General features: G+C 46.0%; 1 protein-coding gene across 5 annotated transcripts in view; it reads left to right on the forward strand.

The window, feature by feature from the left end:
- The window catches only part of DOCK8 (dedicator of cytokinesis 8), a 176,049-nt gene that overhangs the window by 74,100 nt on the left and 81,681 nt on the right, over positions 1–20,268 (forward strand). For all 5 annotated transcript variants that reach the window (XM_040449418.1, XM_040449421.1, XM_040449422.1 and 2 more), the window contains exons 14-19: positions 11,605–11,722; positions 13,136–13,206; positions 14,963–15,101; positions 15,751–15,852; positions 17,825–17,920; positions 18,871–19,105. In XM_040449418.1, the coding sequence (XP_040305352.1) occupies positions 11,605–11,722; positions 13,136–13,206; positions 14,963–15,101; positions 15,751–15,852; positions 17,825–17,920; positions 18,871–19,105 (761 nt within the window). The remainder of the gene's footprint in view (positions 1–11,604; positions 11,723–13,135; positions 13,207–14,962; positions 15,102–15,750; positions 15,853–17,824; positions 17,921–18,870; positions 19,106–20,268) is intronic.

The following is a 20,268-nucleotide window of genomic DNA, read 5'->3' on the forward strand; positions in this document are numbered from 1 at the left end:
GAGCCTGACGCGGGGCTCGAACTCACGGACCGCGAGATTGTGACCTGGCTGAAGTCGGACGCTTAACCGACTGTGCCACCCAGGCGCCCCTTCTTTTTTTTTTTAAGTGTGTTTATTTTTGACAGAGGGAGAGAGAGAGAGAGAGACAGAGCATGAGTGGGGGAGGGGCAGAGAGAGAGAGGGAGACACAGAAGCAGACTCCAGGCTCTGAGCTGTCAGCACAGAGCCCGACGCGGGGCTCGAGCTCACGGACCACGAGATCATGACCTGAGCCGAAGTTGGATGCTCAACCGACTGGGCCACCCAGGCGCCCCTAGTTGACTTTTCTTAAACAAGTAACTGTTTAAGAGCTCACGTGCATTCACATGTGTCTAAAAGGTGGCATTCTTTTGGCCCCAGCTTGAAGTCCTGCTTTATTTATTAAGAGTGCTGGTTTTCCAAACTCTCACTTAAGAGGAACTTTGTGAATCATAAAAATAAGGAATAGGATTGATGTAATAGGAAAGGTGCTCTACAAATGTCATAGGAGCTGTGTCTAGTTCATGTTGAAAGACAATGTAATAAAAGTTCTGTATAAAGACACCATATGTGGTGCTCAAACTGTAGTTCATCAGTTGAGAAAACATGGACGTTCCTTACCCCATCCCCATCTTGAAAAGTGCTATGATAAGAGTTATTGGAGTTTACTGTTGTTTTGCTTTGTTTTTCCCTCTCTTGTTTTCTGTTTTTGAGCACTTTTTTTTTTTTTTAAGCATAACAGGACCATAGAGAATGTTGGGTCATTTATTGCAGTGTTTCTAAACAATTGGGTAACATTGTGTCTCTGGCCTCTTAACTGCATTTGCTTTTTGTAGGGCTGGGGGGTAGGGGTCCCCAAAGTTCAGAATGCGGTCCCAGCACGTATACAAAACTTTGCAGCCTGGCCTCCTGAGCTCAGCGATTACTGAGGGACAAGCTTGTGACGCCATCCCCAGCGCCTCCTTCGAATCCTGTGCGGTTTCCCAGGACAGGCGGCCTCGTGTGGGCTCTGACTGGGGCCCCAGGACAGAGCCTTTGACAGTCCCTTTCTCTCTCTCTGAATTCTGAAGCTGGAGCGTGCCCTACATCCTACACGTGAGGGTTTTCCTTTCCACCTTCCATGGATCCCTTTGTAAATTTGTGCTTCGATCTAACCTTAAGTTGGGGCGCCTGGGTGGCGCAGTCGGTTAAGCGTCCGACTTCAGCCAGGTCACGATCTCGCGGTCCGTGAGTTCGAGCCCCGTGTCGGGCTCTGGGCTGATGGCTCAGAGCCTGGAGCCTGTTTCCGATTCTGTGTCTCCCTCTCTCTCTGCCCCTCGCCCGTTCATGCTCTGTCTCTCTCTGTCCCAAAAATAAATAAACGTTGAAAAAAAAAAAATTTAACCTTAAGTATTAGACACAGAAACAAACGCAGGTCATGGCGTGAGACCGTAGAATGTCAAGACAGGACATGGAAAATGCCTCATTTTTATGCATTTATTTATAAACCTCATTGTAAAAATAATTTGGGGCAGCTTAAGGGGGCTGTATAACAAGGATAAAAGTTCTGAGTAGAAGGAAAATAAGGAGAGGGCAATCAATGTAAATCTGGGTAAGGTTAATACCAGGACATATCTTAATGTCTTCGGCAGTCCCTTAAAAAGTTAGCTGCACATTTGACCTCTTGCTTCCTGGCAGCCAAGCAAAAAACACAACAACAACAAAGGGAAACATGATGAACTACAGGATTCATATTTCTGACAAATGAAAAACACACCAGTTGTCTTGGATCCGTGCTGCTCGAACTTGAATGTGCGTTTGAATCATCTGGGGTGTTGTTAAAATGCAGGTTCTGATTCAGCAGGTCTGTGACGTCCTAACTGGCTCCCGGGTGGTGCCGATGCGGGCACTTTGCTCCTCCCAGGACGTCCTTTGAGTCGCAGAGCCTTAGCTCCCTCATAAGCACGTATTTACAAAGCATGCCGCCGCTTAAAACGTTAGGTTTGCAGGTTTCCTAGGTAATTCTGGGCTATAGCAAATATTGAGCTCTCACATTTCTGACTCCAATTTGCTCTTGATGTATTTCAAACATCAAAACCTCCAATAGCGAGGGACAGGACCCACCCTCCAAAGCTAACTATTATTTCATGCCTTGAAAAAAAAAAAAAAAACTTACCGTTTGGGCGAACATCCTTCTGCCCTTGTAAATAATAAATTAGAAGACTACGTTCTAATAAAGTTCTGGTCAGTCTGTGGACCGAAGAGACATTTGCTGCTGTTCTTAGAAATAGTGATGGTTATGTGCACTGGGTCTGGCCTCAGGGCACCTGGATCTGAATCCCACTGTGCCTTTTGCCAACTGTTACCTCGGGCAAATTACACATCCTCCCTGTGCCTCTGTTTTATCATCTGCTAAGGTGAAGTTGGGTCAAATACTGTTAGCTGTTTTTATTATTACATTTAAGACATATTTTCCTGGCAGTGAAATGTGAATGATAAATAAAACCACAGCTGCTCATCTGGCACGACCACCTTAAAAGAATGTATCTAGATTCGCAATTTCCTTTGGAAGGTTTGAGTAAGTCGCAGACAACTTTAAGATCACCGATATTAATAGGCACTTGAATTTCGTCCTGTTAGAATCAAAGTCAGTTGCTAACACATTACTAAAAGGAGTGAGAGCCACCAACCTTTCCCCGTAGTTTTCAAATGAGGGCATCTCGTTTATGCAGGCGGTTTTGCTGTATTTCCACGTCAGCAAATAGTTCATCGATTCTTTGGCTCTGTCTTTGCAAAAAGGGCTAGAGTTATTTCTTAAGTTTATTTATTTATTTTGAAAGAGAGAAAGCGCACAACTAGGGAAGGGGCAGAGAGAGAGTGAGAGTGAGAGAGAGAGAGAGTGAGAGTGAGAGTGAGTCAGGCTCCCAAGCAGGCTCCACACCACCAGTGCAAAGCCCGATGCGGGAGCTCAAACTCACAAACTGTGAGATCGTGACCTGAGCTGAAGTCAGACGCTTAACCGACTGAGCCACCCAGGCACCTCAGAAAGGAAGTTTTTAAACACAAGAAAAGAAAAAGAAATACTTTGAAATTACCAAAGTAGGGTGAGCATGGTTATGGAGGAAACCAGAGAGCTTTTTATGCAGTATGTTTCAGTGTGTTGTATCAGGAGAGCCGGGTACTAATTTACCACCCCATCTACTTCAGCCTGTATTGCTAGTGGTCCTCTGGGAAGCCAACACATAGGTCACAAGCTTTAGGAGCGCTAATAAAATAGCCAAGCTGATTTTGCTGGCATTTTATTCTCCCTCTACTGCATATCCGTAGCCAAGATCCTTTTAAGGTCTCCCTAAACCAGAAGCACCTGACCACGTGTTATTTAAAACATACTGAGATCGGGGTGCCTGGGTGGCTCAGTCAGTTAAGGGTCCAGCTTTAGCTCAGGTCGTGATCTTGTGGTTCATGAGCCTGAGCCCCACATCGGGCTCTCTGCTGTCAGTGTGGAGCCTGCTTGGGATCCTCTGTCTCTCTCTCTCTGTCCATCCCCCCTCTCATATATAAACAGTCTGCAAAGTATGGGAAAATGTTTTCACCTCTAGGTTAAACTCAGTAGAGTTGCCATTGATGAACTGACAAAATGTTATACGTACTAAGCAGTTGATTTTATTTTAACAAAGCTGATCTCACTACGATGCCTCCACTCAGCTTTTCTTTTTCTTTGCAATTTTTTTTAATGTTTATTTATTTTTGAGAGAGACACAGAGTGTGAGCAGGGGAGGGGCAGAGAGAGAGGGAGACACAGAATCCGGAGCAGGCTCCAGGCTCTGAGCTGTCAGCACAGAGCCCAATGCGGGACTTGAACCCACAAACCACGAGATCATGACCTGAATTGAAGTCGCTTAAGCAACTGAGCCACCCAGGCACCCCCAAGTAAGCATTGAGTTTTAGAATCATGCAGCACCTGGCTGGCTTAGTCAGAAGAGTGTGCAACTCTTGATCTCTGGGTCGTGAGTTTGAGCCCCATGCTGGAGGTAGAGATTACTTAAATGCATTTAAAAAATAGTAAAATGAAGAAAGTCATTAATTGTGATTTTGAGATTTTACTTTTCATATTTTGGAGCTAATAATGTTGGAGGCCTCAGACATTTTCATGAAACCCTAAGATGTTCCTCAATCTTGGGCTCCCGCCTGTCATCCTGAGGGGAAAGTGGCCATGCCCACAAGCCAGTCCCAGTCCTTGGCATGAAGTCATCATTGCTGCACATGTGGAAGGAAATAGATGCCAGTTGGAACTGGAGGAGAGCTCCCTCATAAAGAGCATTTTGTCCTTTGCTGAGGGGCTGTGAGGAGGCAGGGAGAAGGTTTATCATAGACATGGAGAAAGAGAGAAAGCAAGGGGAAGCTAAAAAAAAAAAGAGGTACACGCACACAGATTGAAGATAGAGACAGAGAGACGTTGAAAGATGGAGAGAGAAACCTGGAGAGATGGACCGGTTCCCTAAGTAACATATACTGAGGCCTCAGCCCTGAAGAGTGTTGGTGGTTGCCCGCTAAAGCTCACCACAACACCGTCCACCACTGTTGTCAGCCGAACACCCCCCCCCCCCCCGTGAAAATTGCAGCCTCCTTCCTCTCCCACTCCAGCAACTTTAGCTTCTTGTCGCCTCTCTCCATGCCTCACACCTGGAACCAGCCGGTGCTGGAGCTCAGCCACCAGCAGGTGGACGCCTTCGTTCCTCTTGCCGAGCTGCCCGGCTCTCTCTCCTGCTGGCCCTTTTGCATTAGCAGCTCCACTAGAGAGCGGTTCAACATGTCCATTTTGACAAGTGCCCGATGTTCTCTTTGCTGTAGCTCGCCTGCTCCTTGAGCTGCACTCCAAGCTAGAGAAGCCTCTGGGAGAGAACACAGATGTCATCGTTGGAATAACAGGTTCTTCTCTTAGTTTTCTCACCCTGGAGAGAGAATATGCTAAACTGAGTAGGGCGCACACCGGTGTTCTTTGCATTATGGCTTTGCAGGATTTCTAGGTCCCCTGTGCTAAGCTGTTTTCAGGAAAGGTAATAGAAGACAGTCCCAAGGCAGTGAGGAGCAGGGAGAGTGTGGTCGCCAGTTGGATCTAAGAATGATCAAATTCTGCGAGTTTAACTTCTGACTTCCTGGAGCTGCTCAATTACAGCAGCTTAAAAATCATTGAATCAGTGGAAAAAATTCAAAGTTTCCAAAACAGTTTGTCATCAAAAGAAGCCATCGGATGTGGCTCTGGGAAGAAGGCTGTTGATGGATACCGGGTGTTCAGTTAAATGTCGTGATGTATAGAACCAAAGAAAACCGTTTTGTCTGCGCTGAGGAAGATTGGATTGTACTAAATGCACATACGCTGGACCCACACTTACTAAAGCAGCTTTCAAAATCGCTCGGCCATAACCAGTGATGCCTATTTTGGTTATAGGCTACCTTCTCAAGAATCATTAGATAACATAACTCTTAGGGTTTTTCTCCAGCTTATATGAGGCATATAATTTATCACTTATAAAAATACAAGCGCATTTGTCAGTTTCTTGTTAATCACCCTTACCTGGTTTAGACTCTGTGAATCACCCACCCTGCAGATAGATCTTCCCTCCCAAGAGATAACATTATTGCTTTTCATATATTCATTTCTTTAAAAGCATGCATATTTAACAAAACACATTACTTAGCATTGTGGAGGTAAGAAATAAAATGATCCTTGGGAGACACATCTTCCTTAAAAAAAAAATGTTTAGGCAAAACCATTTAACCTCCCTGGAATCAGGTTCCAGCTTGCAAAAAGGGATGTTGAACTAAATTCTCTTGAAGTTTCCCTCCACCTGTGTGTCCTGTGGAAAGCGCATTTAGTATGGAGCAGGACCCTGAGCACCCGTAAGTGATGATGTTTGAGAACAAGGGTCCAGCACCCCTGTGGAAGCAATGTGCAAAATTGAAGGACAAGTGGGTCAGGTAGGCAGTGCCCCTGTACTGAGATACGGGAGAAGAGTGTGAGGACAGCTTACCTGCTTATCCAATCTGAGTGACGATGGTCGTGATTTACACAGACCCTTTGACCCACCTACTTCAAAGCATTTTTACAAACTTTCGCTCATTATGTCTTCAACCACAGCATAAATAAAGGTAGATTGGTGGGGTTTTTTTTATCCAATTAATTCAACAATGAAGAAACTGAACTTTATAGAACCTAAAGAGATTTTTCCAAAAGGACACTACATTGCAAAGGGGCAAGATAGATAAAGGATTCATCAGAGCCTAATCGTTGAGACAAAGGAAATAGCCTAAATGTTTATTTTTGGAGACTGGTGCAAATTATGGCGCATTCATAACACGAAAAATCAGGTAGCCATCAAAGCCATGTGTATTGGGAAAATGGTCATAACTGAACATTCAGTGATACAAAAACAAAAAGCTCTGTCTATACAGTATGATAAAAATGTTGAACGTACAGAGGAAATAAAGGCAGGAGGAAATACGCTACTCTGAACAGTGATTTTCCTCAAGGCAGTGGGATATTGGGTAGTTGATATTTTATTCTGTATACTTTTTATTACTTTTCAGCTCTCCAAGATTGAAACAATGGATACATATCGTCGTAACCATGTAACTTTCATAATCGTGATTATGAAAGAGAGAGAGTTGGTGTGAGAGAGGGAGTGGAGTGGGCCAACTCCAAAGGATGATAGGAAAGATCTCTTGGATGATGTGACGTGTGAGCCGAAACCCAGGAGATGAGAAGGGACTGGTCATGTGGAGAACTGGAAGAAGCTCTTCTCGGCAAGGGGAAGAGCAGGTGCGAAAGCCCTGACGTAAGAATCAGTTTAGAATGTTCTAGGCCCTCAAGAAAAAGGCCAGTGTGGGAAAGTAATGAGCAGTAAGGTCAGAGAGATTGCCGAGGGCCGATCACCTAGGGAGCACGATGCGAAGCTTGGGAAACCCTCGCAGGAGCCTGCCGTAATCTAGTTTACATTTGGAAAGGTCCTCCTGACCAATATACAGGGAGTAGATGATAAGGGACAAGCGTAGACGCCAAGAGATGAATTGGAAGCATCACAGTGGCCCGGCCGAGACATGAGAGTGGTTTGCAGCGGAGAGTGTAGGTTGTGGCGTGTGTCAGACTTAGTAGCTGTGTGCAGGAAAGCCTCGTCATCGTCACAGCTGTCCTTAGTGCATTCTTACTCGTGAATGCCCACCACCGCCCTGCGAGGGAGGTGTGATTATTAGCCTCCCTTTGGAAAGCCTACATAACTTGCCCAAGGTCAGCTCTCTGGCTCCAGAGCCAATGCCGTTAACCACTCTTGAGGCTACCGCTCAGGCAGCATTCGCTGTGCAGATGGAGCGGTGGTAGCAAAGGGGAGCAAGAGTGAGCAGAGGGGGGTCTGCACCCCTACCCATGTGCCCACACCCAACTTTGAACGGCATCCCATCCTCAGTATGACGTCCGTGTCCATTCCTAACAGCCTCGCGGTTGGGCTCCCTCCGTTCGACAGGGCAAGGTTTGGGAGGTGCCACTGAGACAGGCACGGGCTATGTTCAGAACAGCACTGAACTTGATCTTGGATCTGCTCTGTGGCTAACTCAGAGGGTGAACTCTTCCTCGACCCCCCCCCCCCAGGGCCTCTGTTTTCTCATGTTCAAAAGTTGGGGCTTGGACTGGGTGGCTCCCAGCTCTCACCCCCCAAATTCTACATCCATCCCTTCACTGTATCATAGCCTGACACCTACGTTTCGGAGGAAGGCATCGACACTTTCCTGGCTTTTGAAGCTTGTTGAATATTATGCCCGTTTGCTAAATTTAATCAATTTCCTTGTGATGACATTCTTGCCTTGCAATTATATTCTTTTTCACTGAAGTATAGGAAGCGGTCACTGCAGTGAACCGTTTACAGCCACTTGTGATCCTGAGATCACAAGAGATCAACAAGAGGACAGGACGGCAGCTAGAAAGAGCTGGAAACAAAGGCCAGCAGGCAGGGGGAAGTGTGTGCGCCAGCCGCTGCCATGCCAGGGCATCAGAAGTACAGTGCAAGATACAGAGTGCCCTAGAGAGGTCACGAGACACAGCAGTTAAGATCTGTCACCAGCACCGTGTCACCCCCGTTGTGCTTCCAGAAAATTGCCCAATACAGAGAGTCGAGGGTAAAGTAAGACCTCCCTGACCTTTGCGCTTGCCGAAGCAGAGAGCGCCTGTGTGTTCTTGATAGCTCCAAGTAGCATTTTCTTCCCTGAGCACCTGAGAGTTGTCCCTCATCACCTTGCAACCTCTTTGAGCAGAGAATCGTGATGCGTTTTTCCTCCCTCGATGTGGGATGCTCCTCTGTCCCCAGATAAGTTCATTTCAGTGTTTTCCCAGGTGATTTCTCAGAACATTACGCATGTGAAACATACCATGAAAGAACAGATCAATGAAATGAGTTCTGCGGTCAAAACATTGAGGGAGAGGAACGGCCTCTTTTCCTCTGACAGCAAATTCACGGTGCACATTAACCTGTGTATCTTGGTCTCTCCCAGTCTTTCCCAGCAGCATCTGGTCACCCAGCTCCTCCACTTCCCCACATACTTGCTAACGTTTTGCAAAGCGCTAGGGTTCTGTGGAACAGGTGGGGCACTGCTGTGTTGTGTTCAGCCTTCGGCGACCAGCAGGCTAACGGAATTAACCTTGCTTGATAGCTGGTGTAAGACTGAAGGTTTTACGACACTCAATGAAATAAAGCATCGTCGCTTTCAACAATGATAAGTTGCATGAAACATATGACGGAACAGAAATGTCAAACCCCGAAATTTCGTTACGAAAGTGAAGCTAGGTTGAGAATATGATTTTTTTATTAAAGGCCCAGCTCTAGCCCCGGCATTCTCGTATTTTCTCAGCTCTGAGGGCTACCCCCATCACAACACATTCAGAAAGCTTTTCACTTCCTCTTGCCTGACCAGACCAGGGATTCTGAGGATCACTGCATCCATTCCTGATAGTTCAGGGGGCTCTCCCTGGAGCATTAACTTTGTCACATGGCTCGCTTTTTATTTACACGTCTGGTACCAAATCACTGAGGTGGGGCTGTCAGCCAGGTCCTTCAGGAGCGGGTTCACTCAGCCCATCCATTTGGTCTTGTCCAGGGCTGTGGCTATGAGTGTTGTCCCCCGCTGACAGTGTCGTAGCAAGGAAGAGCCATGGGGTAAATCTGGGCATTTATGCAACGCTGGTCCAAAATGACCACTTTCACACACACGTGACTGCAGGATAAATCTGGCTATTACAACGAAGGGGTTATGGATGCAAGACGAGAGTCAATGCCAGCTTAGTCCTTCCCTTTTGATTTTCCAGTCCCTCACTACCGCAGACTTCATAAATTAAACAGATTTAAAATTTTCATCTTCTGCCTCGTACTTGAGTATTGACTTTTCCCTTTTCCAATAGAGCATACTTTACATTTGAACATGGACCCAGTGAACGGCATTGACTATATCTATTAAAGGTGGGAAATCTGGGGCACCTGGGTGGCTCAGTTGGTTGAGCATCTGACTTCAGCTCAGGTCATGATCTTGCGGCTCGTGGGTTCAAGCCCTGTGTCACGCTCTGTTCGGTCAGTGCAGAGCCCGCTTCGGATAATCTGTCCCTGTCTCTCACTGCCCTGCTCTGCTCATGTGTGCCCTCTCTTTCTCAAAATAAATAAATGAACATTAAAAAAAAAATATGGGAAATCTTCTGGGTATAGTTGAACAGATCTTTACCACACAAAATCACATGTGTAGATAAGTAGTTCTCAAATGGGGGTGATTTGGACCCCTCGGGTGAACATTTAGCAATTTCCAGAGACATTTTTGATTGTCGCAACTGAGTAGGGGGGAGACACTCCTAGTATCTAATGGGTAGAAGCCAGGGATTGTGCTGAATGTCCTACATTGCACAGGACCATCCCACAACAAGAAGTTTTCAGTCCCAAATGTCAGTAACGGTGAGGTTAAGAAACCCTTATATCAATTAACAGGCAAATCTTTATAAAGTATTATAAGAACCTACTATTCACAAAGGAAAAATCTGGTCACCTGGTCCTCTCTCTCTTGATCACTCCTCTCCTGTGTCTGGTTCACACAAGGGTAGTTTTGTCCTCTTGAAAGCCTTTGGGACAAGCATGTATCTGTGTGAGGAGACTGTGTTACCTAGGAGTTAGAACAGTGGACCAAGTGTGAGAAGGACAAGACGTTTGCCCAAAGAAGGTGACACTAATTGAATGAGCCCTGTGTACTGTTGACACTCATCTGTTAATAAGACCCAGAAAATGAGGCACGCTTGTCACCGAGAGATGTCATGAATAACACAGGATGGAAAGACCATTCTGGTCATTTCTGTGGGAGTCTTGTCAGAGGGAATACAGCTTAGTTAAGAGCCCAGCTCTGGAGCCAGGCTCCCTGACTTCAGTTCCCGACTGACATCTCCTACCTATATGATTTAGGGCAAGTGATTTAACACCTCTGTATCTCATCTTTTCCTTATTTGTGACATGGGGATGATGCCATGACAATAGTACCTACTTAGAGGATAATTATGAGACTTGAACAGTTTAACAAACACCAAGTATTTGGAACACTGCTTGACTCAAGATAAGTGCTCTATAATCGTTAGTATCATTATTTCTTTGAGTCAAGGATATATGATTCTTCAAAAATATACACATTTGTTCCTTTATTCCACAAATATTTACATAGCACCTCTATGTCCTAGGCAGTATTATATGCTGGAGATTCAGTAGTAGATAAAAACATCAGATAAAAATCTCTGCCTTCCCAGAGTTTACCTTTTAGTGGAGTATACTAGTAATAATGTTAGCCTAGTAGCTGTCGCATAGTTGTTTGATGGATGGATATATTTTTCATGTTGTTGTTGTGTGATTGTCATATAACTTGTGGGCTGGAGGTTTGAACAGTCATCTTAGGTAGGAAAAGAGGGGTGACCAGCTCTTGGTTTCAGTGAAGGTCATCATCTCACAGTTCGTGAGTTCAGACCCCGCGTCAGGCTCCACGCTGACAGTGCGGAGCCCGCTTGGAATTTCTCTCTCTCTCTTTTTCTCTGCTCCTCCCCTTCTCTAAACAAACAAGCAAACAAACAAACAAACTTAAAAATATATATATATGAAAAGAAAGCTAAACATATCCAGAATTCAATGCCAAGAAAAAATTGAAACCACAGCATACAGATTAGAAAGGGAAAAAAAGGAAGAAAAAAGAAATGAGATGTGGTCATGAGTTTCGTTGAAGATGAGCTGAACCTTTTTTGCTCTCTTCGTATCAGACATACTCCCTCTAGGCAGATTTCCATACCCTCAGATGGTGGGACTTTCTGAGCTGCCGCAGACACATCTTTCCATGTAGCAAAGCAGAGAACAGTGCTGGTTATCATCGATGACTGCATCTGAAGAGGAAGAGTCAATAATACCTCACTCCTCCCCAAATCATTCACTTCAGAAAGGAAGAGACTCCATCAGAATAATTACCTCATGAGCATAGGCTTTAGTACTCCCTGAAGAACTTGGCAAAATCATGCTCATGACCTGATGCGCTGGTTCTTTACCTTTTCTTTTCCAGAAACCTTCTCTACGTCTACCCGCAGAGGCTGAACTTTGCTAATAAACTAGCATCTGCCCGGAACATTACAATAAAGATCCAGTTTATGTCTGGAGAGGATGCGAACAATGCTATGCCGGTAAGAGGGACACGTATACGTGCCTCACCCCGGGGTGTGCTGACCTTCCCACCGACAACACCCAAAGCCCAGCAGCACACAGAGTCCGTCTCTTCAGGCCAACCAACACCTCTCAGCGTGCGCAAAGGCCTTTGTGGCTAGTCTGACACGGGTCCCAGTGTGCTGATGGGGAAACGGGGCCAGTCTAAATTGAAAGTCTCTTCCCTAACTTATTTCCAAGTGGTCTGTGAAATTTGGAAACGCAGCTCGTTTGAGAGGACTGAAAAATACCACGAAATCTTTCCAAACCACCCCGTGCTGGTATAAGAGTTGGAGAGACGGGCCCACTGCATCAGCCATGTTTGCTCTATTTCCAGATGTGCATTGAGATACACTCTGCCTGAGCCCCAGACCACATCTGGAGATATATATTGCCTAGTCATGATAGACACACACCATCTCAACCCATTTCGGGAATGGAGCTTCATCTCGAAGCAGAATTTAAATCAAATAATAAATATATAATAACAGTGTTCTCTAGGGAACCCAAAAGGCCAGAATTTGTATTGTATTATTTCTACTATCTTCTAATAAGATGGGAAGTTAGCTGTTGTTATTTAATGCAAGTCCCAGAATCCAGTTAATACACCTTTCTACTGAAGTAATTTTTTTCCAGTGAATCCATTCTAGAAGTATCTACTTTTTTTTTTTTTCTTTAACCATCTTCCTGTTGGCTTACTCACCTACCCAAAGGTATCTTCTTGCAACAGTGGTGGGAAGGAAATGCTCAAGTAAATACTCAAGGAAATGCCCCTGGTTCTCTCTGCTCTGGCCCCTGGCAAGGCTCCCAGGGCAGCCGGGTACAGCTGCACAGAAATTTCTCGTAGGGGACAAGTGGGGGCCAGGCCCAGCCTGTTCTCTACTCCCCAGGCCCCGGGACCTGTCATTTTTGCACCTAGTAAAAAGGGCTCTTGTTTTCTTTGCCCAAAGATGAGTCAAATCATGTGCCTTTAGGGCTGAGTCAGGCCAGAAGAGGTGTCTTTTTTTAAATAGCACGAACATGTGGACAGGCCAGTGAAGGCCCTGATCACCCAAGCGACCAGGCCCATGTCTCTGGAGGGAAAAGAGCCCGGGCCAGAGTCGCTGGGGCAGCACTCTGTGGCTCTGCCCTGGAGTACAGACATACAGACAGTGAGGCGGAGTGGAGAAAGTGCTGGCCTTCCAGGCTCACAGCCCTGTGGCCCTTGGTCACTAATATACCCTTCGTAACCAGTTCCCCATTGGTACGTGCGCAGTTGGATCAGTTGTAAACTCAGCACCCTTAATTTACAAAATGCAGCTCTGTGAGACCAGAGCATCCCCTGGGCCGATGACAGTTGATTTGATGAACCCAAATATCACCGCTCATTTGGTCTTTTCTGTTTTGGCGAACAGATCATCTTTGGAAAATCTAATGGCCCGGAGTTTCTCCAGGAAGTTTACACAGCCGTTACATACCATAATAAGTAAGTACGTTTCAGAGTTGTAAACCTACGTCATGGTTGTCTCATTAGCTCCTGGCTTTTCTGAACCCCTTAGATGATTCCTCCCAAAAGTTTTATAATTTGGGGGACTGAGGGACCAAGCAAATATATGTCAGTTCCATGATTCTGTGTCAGAGATGCACATTTTTTGCCATTACCTAAGACTGGGAGAAGAAAATATCTTTAAGAACCGAATGTTGTTTGGCCTTTTCTGGAGCCTTCTGTCCTAGTATGATAATGAGAAGTTTTATGGTGTTAAATAAAGAAATAAATTTCCTACCTTGCTCTGAGGTACTGCAGGGGGCCAGAAACAAAACCAGCTCTCCTTTCTCTGTCTACTTGTCTTCTAACTATCACTCCACACCTGCCCCATTGTCAACTTTAAGGAGATTTAAGTTGGCCAAGAGAAATGGAACACTCATTATTCTGTGGGTAAACTGAGTCACAGAATAACGTCTAAACCGTTACTCACAGTTCACACGAAGAGGAGATGAATAGTCCACCTTACAGAGTCAGATGGACTTGGGTTTGATCCTGGCTTGATAACCTTGGCCCATTTAAGCATTTCTCTGAACGCACTTTCCTGGGTTGGGCTGACAATGAACTGAATAATATACATGAAGCCCTTAGTAAAGTATCTGGGACTTTGTGATTCACTAAAATCAGGTTCCTTTTCCTTCCTAACATCATTCATTTGCTAATCCAAATTCCTTTGATGAGTGCCAGCCACATGCCAGTCCCTGTTCTTGGGGTGGAGATAGAAAAGGAGGTCACAGCAAGACTCTGAGCGTTATCCCGTTTTCAGATGAAGTTGAACTTTTCCATTGTGTGTGCAGAGATCTTCCCCCCCACCCCCCGACCCCGACAGAACCTTTAGTTTGTGAGCGGTGTTAGGTAGGCAAAGTATATCCGGGGGCATAAGGTTGGTCCAAGGATCTCCAGCTTGGGAGCAGAATGATGTAGAGTAAAAAACAAAACACTGTAATTTGGCTATTGTTGAAAGTGCTGCTGTAAACATTGGGGTCCATGTGCCCCTATGCTTCAGCACTCCTGTATCCTTTGGATAAGTTCCTAGTAGTGCTATTTCTGGGACGTAGGGTAGTTCATTTTTAATTGAGAACTACCCTAAATGTCCATCAACTGACGAGTGGATAAAGATGTAGTTTATATATACAATGGAATACTACTTGGCAGTGAGAAAGAATGAAATCCTGCCATTTGCAGCAACATGCATGGAACTGGAGGGTACTATGCTGAGTGAGATAAGGCAGTCAGAGAAAAACAGATCTCATATGTAGAACTTTCACTCATATGTAGAACTTGAAAAACTTAACAGAAGACCATGGGAGAAGGGAAGGGGAAAAATAGTTTCAAACGGAGAGGGAGGGAGGCAAACCATAAGAGACTCTTGAATACAGAGAACAAACTGAGGTTTTGGGCCGGGGGGTGGAGGAGAGGGGAGAGTTGGTGATGGGCATTGAGGAGGGCACTCGGTGGGACAAGCACTGGGTGTTGTATCTAAGCGATGAATCACAGGAATCTACCCCCGAAACCAAGAGCACACCCTCTGTGCTGTATGTTAGCTAACTTGACAATAAATTACATTTAAAAAAATAAAAGGCCACACACCAAGCAGGCAAATTCTGAGGAGCAAAAGGACTGTGGCCTTACAATTTATAGTCAGAGAAGTCATCATTCTTGCTAAAAGTTGTTTGTGTGTAATGTGCTTTTGAAACAGGTCTCCTGACTTCTATGAAGAAGTGAAAATTAAGCTTCCTGCTAAGCTCACAGTACATCACCACCTCCTGTTCACCTTCTATCATATCAGCTGTCAGCAGAAGCAAGGAGCCTCCGTGGAAAGTCTTCTGGGATATTCGGTGAGTCGTTTTCAACTTGCTGATTCACCCTGCGGTTGAGGGACTCAAGGTCCCTGCAGAGATCAGCAACTAAATTCTACTCACTTGCTTTTTTTCCTGCTAGAAGTAGCAAAATACGCCAAGCCAGATGATAGCAAAAAGCAAACATGACTTGATGTAGCAGATGACATATTTCTGGAAGGGAGAGCTAGGGGATGCTAGATTCTGGAAGAACGCTCACTTAGAAAAAAGCATTGCGTTGTCCATTATTTCCAGGTTTAACATATATGCTCCACATATAAAACTAGCTCTTTTTTCCCCAAGGGGAAGAAAGTTGTTTCTTTAAAAACATATATATATATATATATATATATATATGTGTATATAAAAGGTAAGATAAACATTGATCTTGTTCAGACACTCACAAACACTGGCTATAAAGAAAAATGCTACTCCTTTGGCTCCGAAAGCAGTAAATCATGGATATTACTATCTTCGGAGCTCTCGGGGAATTTAAAATGCAAAGAACTTGACTGAAATTACTGCCACAAAGAGGCCTGGTCAATATCTAATCATCATTTAGTTGCATTTGATTATTGTGAGCTAGATAAATTGCCAGAATTATGTGCTGTAATAAATACCACTTTATTCTTTACATCATCTATTTCAGTGGCTGCCAATTCTCTTAAATGAACGCCTTCAAACGGGATCCTACTGTCTCCCAGTTGCCTTGGAAAAGCTGCCCCCCAACTATTCCATGCATTCTGCAGAGGTAACCGCCAAGTTAGCCAGGAGCCCTTTCCTGGCTGGCCATGGTCTTGGACCACCTGCCCAGAGGCACTTCTCATTCCCTTAGATGTGACTGAGGATGCTCAGCATGTTTTGGAGGACGGCCGTCTCTCAGCGTGTTGCATGTTCTGAGAGCACGTTGCTCTGATAGGATGGGAGCAGATGTGGACGTGGAACCCCCTTCACTGAGGCATCCCCAGTTCTGAATGTCTGGCAAATGCACCTTGCACCCAAGGAAGCACCGCCTTGCATTCGCCACGACAAAGGGACTCACAGAATAACGTATTGTAAAGCGCAAGGCAGATAGAGCCCTTCCGCGACAACAGCTGCTCTCAGCACAGATCCTTTTAGCAGGTTCCCACACTAACTGTTGCCGGGTTCTCCTCCTCTGGGTCCCTTGTCGCTGTCTGCAGTTGGATACCTTTATTGCTCCCGAGATGCCAATGTCGGTAGTCTTTGCTTCCTCCTGTTTCCTGTGCCACCTCTTGCGCATGCACAGTGCTGCAGTCCACCCTTTTAAGGGAGCCCAGTGGCCTCTCCGTGGTCACCACAGAGGCACTGGCCCTGCACCAGCTCTCGTGCCCTTGTCTGCCTGGCGCAGGTTTGCATTAGTCAGTATTACTTTGAAGCAAATCCCAGACGTTATATCATTTCATTTATAAATATTTTACAATTATCTTAAAAGATAAGGGCTCTTGTGACGCCTGGGTGGCTCAGGCAGTGAAGCATCCGACTTCAGCTCAGGTCATGATCTCGCGGTTCTTGAGTTCGAGCCCCGCGTCGTGCTCTGTGCCGACAGCTCAGAGCCTGGAGCCTCACTTAGGATTCCGTGTCTCCCTGTCTCTGTGTCCCCGCCCCCTGCTCACACTCTGTCCCTCTCTCTCTCTATCTCAGAAATGAATAAGCATTAAAAAAAAAGAAAAGTTTCCAACACTGGGCCGAACAGAACTTGTCTGTGGGCTGGATCCAGCTTTGAGCCCCCATTTGTGAGTCTGTCTGAGGACTTCCAAGGGTCCGCACCCCATGCACACATCCTCCCCTTGTAGATACAGCAAGCCTCCTTCCATTAGAAGGCGGGAGATGCCCACACTCACGTGGCTGGGCCAGGCTGGGCGGTGCTCACTCAGCGCTGTGTGGTGGTGTCTCTAGAGGATGACAATTCTGGTGGGAATTTAAGGCAAGTCCCCAAGGACTGAACAACTGCTGATCTATAAATGGTATATAAAAGAGTCCTTTTGAGTAATTAAAGCGGGAGCCTACCAGGACTGCTATTTGGAAACACAGTGTTAAAAGGGAAAGGAACTGCGGGCACTTGAAAGCATTAAAATTTCATGTCTTGTAAGATACTCTACACTTGGTCTTGACATCCCTGACTAATGGGGAAATCGCTGCAGTATTACTCCCTGGAATCCAGGATTATCACTGCTGGATGGGAGTTTAAGACCCAGCACTCACTTCTTTTTTTTTTTTTTTTTTTAACAATTTTTTGTAATGTTTATTTATTTTTGAGAGAGAGAAAGAGAGCACAAGCGGGGGAGGAGCAGAGAGAGAGGGAGACACGGAATCCGAAGCAGGTTCCAGGCTCTGAGCTCTCAGCACAGAGCCTGACGCGGGGCTGGAACTCATGAACGCGAGATCATGACCTGAGCCGAAGTCAGATGCTTAACTCACTGAGCCACTCAGGCGCCCCACATCACTCACTTCTGATCCCTCCTTTCAGCATAAGAAAATGGGAGTTTATTTGACTTGTCAAAGTAACAGTAACTAATTCTGTGAAGAACTGAACTTGAACTCAGGGCTCCTAACTCCTGGACCACTCAGATTAGGCTTCCGGGGGGGGGGTATATTTGTAGAACCGTGACATCTACAGGGTCACGTTGCTTCACTCGGCTTGTCGGTGATCAGAAAAGGGGACTGAATTGCTAATCTTTTTTTTTTTTTTTTCTTTAACACAGAAAGTCCCTTTACAGAACCCTCCCATTAAATGGGCTGAAGGACATAAGGGAGTATTTAATATTGAAGTGCAAGCTGTTTCCTCGGTTCACACCCAGGTAAGGAACCTCAAGGCCCACTTCAGATCAGCCAGAAGGAAGCTAGGGGTACAGCAGAGAAAACTGTAAGGACAGGGTCCAGTAAAACATCAGTGACCGTCTTTGTGCATGGGCAGAACAAAAACGACCTTTGGTTCTTTGTGGAGACTTCCAGGCCTGTTCAGGTTTTATTTGTGGTTTAAATGAGGAAGACCTCATAAAAATATGGAGCCCCTAGATGAAGGAACCCAGGACCTGCCCGGCTGCCTGCGGGCTGAGATGTTGTGCGAAGGGGTCCCATTTGCAACGTTTTCTTCTGCTGTCTCATTTCCCTCTGTCATCCTGCCATCTCTCCAGTTTTCCCCCATGCCAGTTCGACATGCCCTCCTTTTCTGGCCCCCGCCTGCACTTTACGTGTGCTCAGACCCCCTGTTTGGCAACGTGTCTAACCTGGTGTCCTTGCCTCTGCTTACAAACCATGCCAGAGTCCAAAGCATGTTTTCTTCAGTTAATAGTTATCAGGAGATTGTTTTGGGGCACCTGGGTGGCTCAGCCGGTTGAGCATCCGACTTTGGCTCAGGTCGTGATCTCACTGTTCACGAGTTCCAGCCCCGCGTCCGGCTCTGTGCTGACAGCTCAGAGCCTGGAGCCTGCTCTGGATTCTGTGTCTCCCTCTCTCTGACCCTCCCCTGCTCATGCTTTCTCTCTCTCTCTCTCTCTCTCTCTCTCTCTCTCTCTTTCTCTCTCTTTCTCTCAAATGTAAGATAAAACATAAAAAAAAATTTAAAGAAGCGATTGTTTTGTTCATACCATGGCACAGAGGAGTTCATACCCTCAGTGTGAAACAGCCTTGTCTTAGAACTCCTGGTCTGGAACGCGGGATGAGAGGCTTGGAGCTGTGTGTGTCTGTGCACCCCCTGGTGAGCACGGAGGGGTGAGCCCCGTGCAGCGTGTGCCGTCTGCCCCCCTAGGACAACCACCTGGAGAGGTTCTTCACCCTGTGCCACTCCCTGGAGAGCCAGGTGACCTTCCCCATCCGCGTGCTGGACCAGAAGATCAGCGAGACGTCACTGGAGCACGAGCTGAAGCTCAGCCTCATCTGCCTGAACTCCTCCCGCTTGGAGCCGCTGGTGCTGTTCCTGCACCTGGTGCTGGACAAGCTCTTCCAGCTCTCCGTGCAGCCCATGGTCATCGCCGGCCAGACAGGTGGGAGGCCTGCGGGGCCGGGGGAGGGGGGCGGCTCCTTGTTGTGGGAACCAAGACTTCCCGGAAATCCTGAGAACAGGGGCGGTGCTATCTTCCTTTCCAATGATGACGTGAGTCCAGGGAAGCCAAGTCCACTGATTTTTTTTTTTTGAGACTTCCTGGATGTTAAAAAAAAAAAAATGCACATTAATGTAGGATGCTTAAAATTTCAGCTTTTAACGACGTATGTACTGAATGATCGGAGGCAATCTTTCAAGTTCCATTTCTTGTAATTGATGGATTTATTTTACCTCTGAGATATTTGTTTTCTTGACCAACAAAGAAATAGGGTTTCAAGAAGTCAGACAGTTCCTATTAAATGGGAGGAAAGGAACTCTCTAAATTGAAATTCAACGTGATCGCTTTTTTGTGGAGATGTAATATGCATATCTTAAAATTCACTAAAACATACAATTCATTTGGTTTTTTTTTTAACATTTATTTATTTTTGAGACAGAGAGAGAGCATGAACGGGGGAGGGTAAGAGAGAGGGAGACACAGAATCTGAAACAGGCTCCAGGCTCTGAGCTGTCAGCACAGAGCCCGACGCGGGGCTCGAACTCACGGACCCCGAGATCATGACCTGAGGTGAAGTCGGCCGCTTAACCGACTGAGCCACCCAGGTGCCCCTCATTTGTTTTTTTTTTTTAAGTTTATGTATTTATTTAGAAAAATAGAGCGGGAGAAAGAGAGAGAGCGTGCAGGGGTGGGGCAAAGAGAGAGAATCCCAAGCAGCCTCCACACCGTCAGCAAGGAGCCCGTCACGGGGCTCCAACTCACGAACCGTGAGATCGTGACCTGAGCTGAAATCACTAGTCAGACGTTCAACTGACTGAGCCACCCAGGAGCCCCACAATTCACTGATTTTTAGCACATTCACATAGTTGCCCAACTGTCACTGGTATCTAATTCCAGAACATTTTCATCAGCCCTAAATTTAGGAAGCCCCTACCCATCCATAGCCACTCCCCATTCACCCTTCCCCTCAGTCCCCAGCAACCACTCAGTGGTTTTTCTGTCTTACAGTATATTTTAAATGCTTACTTTGAACACGTTAGCACTAAGTACGATGTGTAAGACTTCCTCTGGGGACATTGTCAGGTATGACCTGGGTCCGGCGGTTC

This window comes from Herpailurus yagouaroundi, unplaced genomic scaffold (genome assembly GCF_014898765.1).
Source record: "Herpailurus yagouaroundi ecotype Mexico unplaced genomic scaffold, PumYag 199, whole genome shotgun sequence".
Taxonomy (NCBI): Eukaryota; Metazoa; Chordata; class Mammalia; order Carnivora; family Felidae; genus Herpailurus; species Herpailurus yagouaroundi.